Source organism: Patiria miniata, unplaced genomic scaffold (genome assembly GCF_015706575.1).
Source record: "Patiria miniata isolate m_02_andy unplaced genomic scaffold, ASM1570657v1 HiC_scaffold_4, whole genome shotgun sequence".
In the NCBI taxonomy this organism is placed as follows: Eukaryota; Metazoa; Echinodermata; class Asteroidea; order Valvatida; family Asterinidae; genus Patiria; species Patiria miniata.
In genome coordinates this window covers 11,804,902-11,806,896 of record NW_024037071.1, presented here as the reverse complement: position 1 = coordinate 11,806,896, position 1,995 = coordinate 11,804,902, and the positions used below count along the sequence as shown (strand labels likewise).

General features: G+C 48.4%; 1 protein-coding gene across 1 annotated transcript; it reads right to left on the bottom strand.

Moving 5' to 3' along the window:
* Window positions 1–349: 349 nt before the first annotated feature.
* On the bottom strand, window positions 350–1,227 carry LOC119740127 (collagen alpha-1(I) chain-like). The gene is made up of 2 exons (XM_038215332.1): window positions 840–1,227; window positions 350–459 (listed from the first exon to the last, which is right to left on the bottom strand). Exons 1-2 carry the CDS (start codon window positions 1,225–1,227, stop codon window positions 350–352), a joined length of 498 nt encoding a protein of 165 aa, XP_038071260.1.
* Window positions 1,228–1,995: the final 768 nt, after the last annotated feature.

Below are 1,995 nucleotides of genomic sequence, written 5' to 3'. Positions count from 1 at the left end.
GTAGGTTATCATCTTCATCAGTAACAGTCTTGACTCAGTCATGGAACACACAAAACCTTTGTTTGTCTCTGTCTGTCTGTCCGGACGTCTGTCTGTCAAGATGTCTGTCTGTCTGTTTGTTGGAGTGTTTGTTTGTTTGTTTTGTGTGTGTGTATTCTTTCCGTAAGTGCTCAACACTCAAACACTCAGGGGATGTAAAATACAGGGCAAAACAGTGCACATAATTATGTAGGCACCAGTCTAGTTCTTTTTCTGGTCATTAGTTTGTGTAATTGTTGAGCATTCAAACATGTTTTGACACCGTCATTTTTATTTGAAATAATGGCTACATTAATACCGTACATGTACATCAGTTGTGTGTTGTTGACGGGTCCCGAGGGTAAAACACAAAGCCGTTGCGGCTGGCCGAGACTGAGACCAAGACTGATACTTGCAATTTGGAGATTAAAACCAGCTCTTCTAGATGAGAACGAGACAGAGAGCAAGACATAAAACAAAGGTCTAGAGATGAGACAGACAATGCAAGTTTCAAGACCAAGACCAGGTCTAGAGACCCACAAAACTGATTATGAGTTTTAGATGACCCAAAAGACACTCATCATTTATCAGTCCCAATTACACTTACAGGTGCCTTTATCCTTATAATCTTTCAAGGGCGGATCCAGGGGGGGGGGGGGCCAAAGGGGGCCATGGCCCCCCCAAAACGAAACCAATTTTTAAATTTTTTTATGTGACATCGCAATAAAGGCAGGCAATGAGTACACCACCATCTTTTCCTCCCAAAAAACATTGGTTAAAGTGGTCAGAAATTGCCTCCCCGGTGTCATTCTCTCTCGAGCCTCCGCACGGGCCGTTCGGCTCTCTCTGTCTTCCGGGGCCGTCCCGGGCGGGCCCGCTCTTGCCCGCCCGGCGCCCTCGCCCTCTTACTCCCCTCGTTTCAATCCCGCGGTCCGCTGGGTCCCCCCGGGGAGGGGGCCCGCCTCGGTCCGCCGCCCGGCGGGCTGCTGCCCGCCGCCCGTTCCGCCGCCGGGGCTGCGGCTCGGCGCCCCGCCTGCTGCCGCCCGCCGCGGGAGTGCGGCGGGCGTGATCGGTGGTCCCGCCCGGCGGTCGAGGTGCGAGGGGGCCTGGGCTCCCCGACTCTCCGCCGCCCGCGCGGGCCGTCTGATTGCCATGGGTTCCGGGACCCGGCGGGATGTCGGGGCGGACCCGCCCCACGCGGGCGGGCATGATTAAACCATCAACTCTGAGTGATTTTCATTCCTGAAATATCTTTTGAGGATTATTTTTATAAAAAAGTATACTTTTAATGATAAATTCAGCTGTGAGATGTCCATCAGCACCTCAGAACCAAATCCACGGTACAAGAGAGCATCACAGCCAGCAATATCCTACATTAGAACATCCTAAATATGAACAAAATGAATGCTCTGTACGACTTTAGAATTTTGGATCATTATTAAGGGAATAAATGTGTGCTTCGGAGGTTTTTATCACTCTGTTTAAGACCACTTAGAGTCTGGGTGCTGATAATTACCCGAGCCGGAGGCGAGGGTAATTATCAGCACCCAGACTCTAAGTGGTCTTAAACAGAGTGATAAATACCGACGGAGCACATATTTATTCCCATTCATAAATACCCTTTTGGTAAGAAAAAAAATCATATAATTCGTTCAAAACATCCCGATTTTGTTCAACAAATTCACTTTATGCTTTTTGAAACATCCCTCTTGCAAAATAATGAAGTGTTCAGCTGGCGAGTAAGATGTAAACAACCCTTTTATGGAGATTGACGCGCGCGTATCATGTTCTGCACGATGTCGCGCAGAACGCACCTGGCGCGTTGCGTTTTGAATTTAGAACTATAAAATTCTGACTCCCTGGTAGTGTTGCGCATGCCTACGTGAGGATTGTGAACGTTCAACCAATGAAACGATAAGAGGCACTGGATTTTTAGGAGTCCACATTTTATTGTGACACTGGAAAAGTGTTTAAGAC

What these genes read in the sequence shown, in the direction of transcription:
- LOC119740127 (XM_038215332.1), bottom strand. Translation starts at nt 1,227, where the DNA reads ATGCCCGCCCGCGTGGGGCGGGTCCGCCCCGACATCCCGCCGGGTCCC. An exon ending in GCCGAACGGCCCGTGCGGAG is followed by an intron (nt 460 to 839) that starts GCTCGAGAGAGA and finishes GTTCTCATCTAG; the next exon opens with AAGAGCTGGTTTTAATCTCC.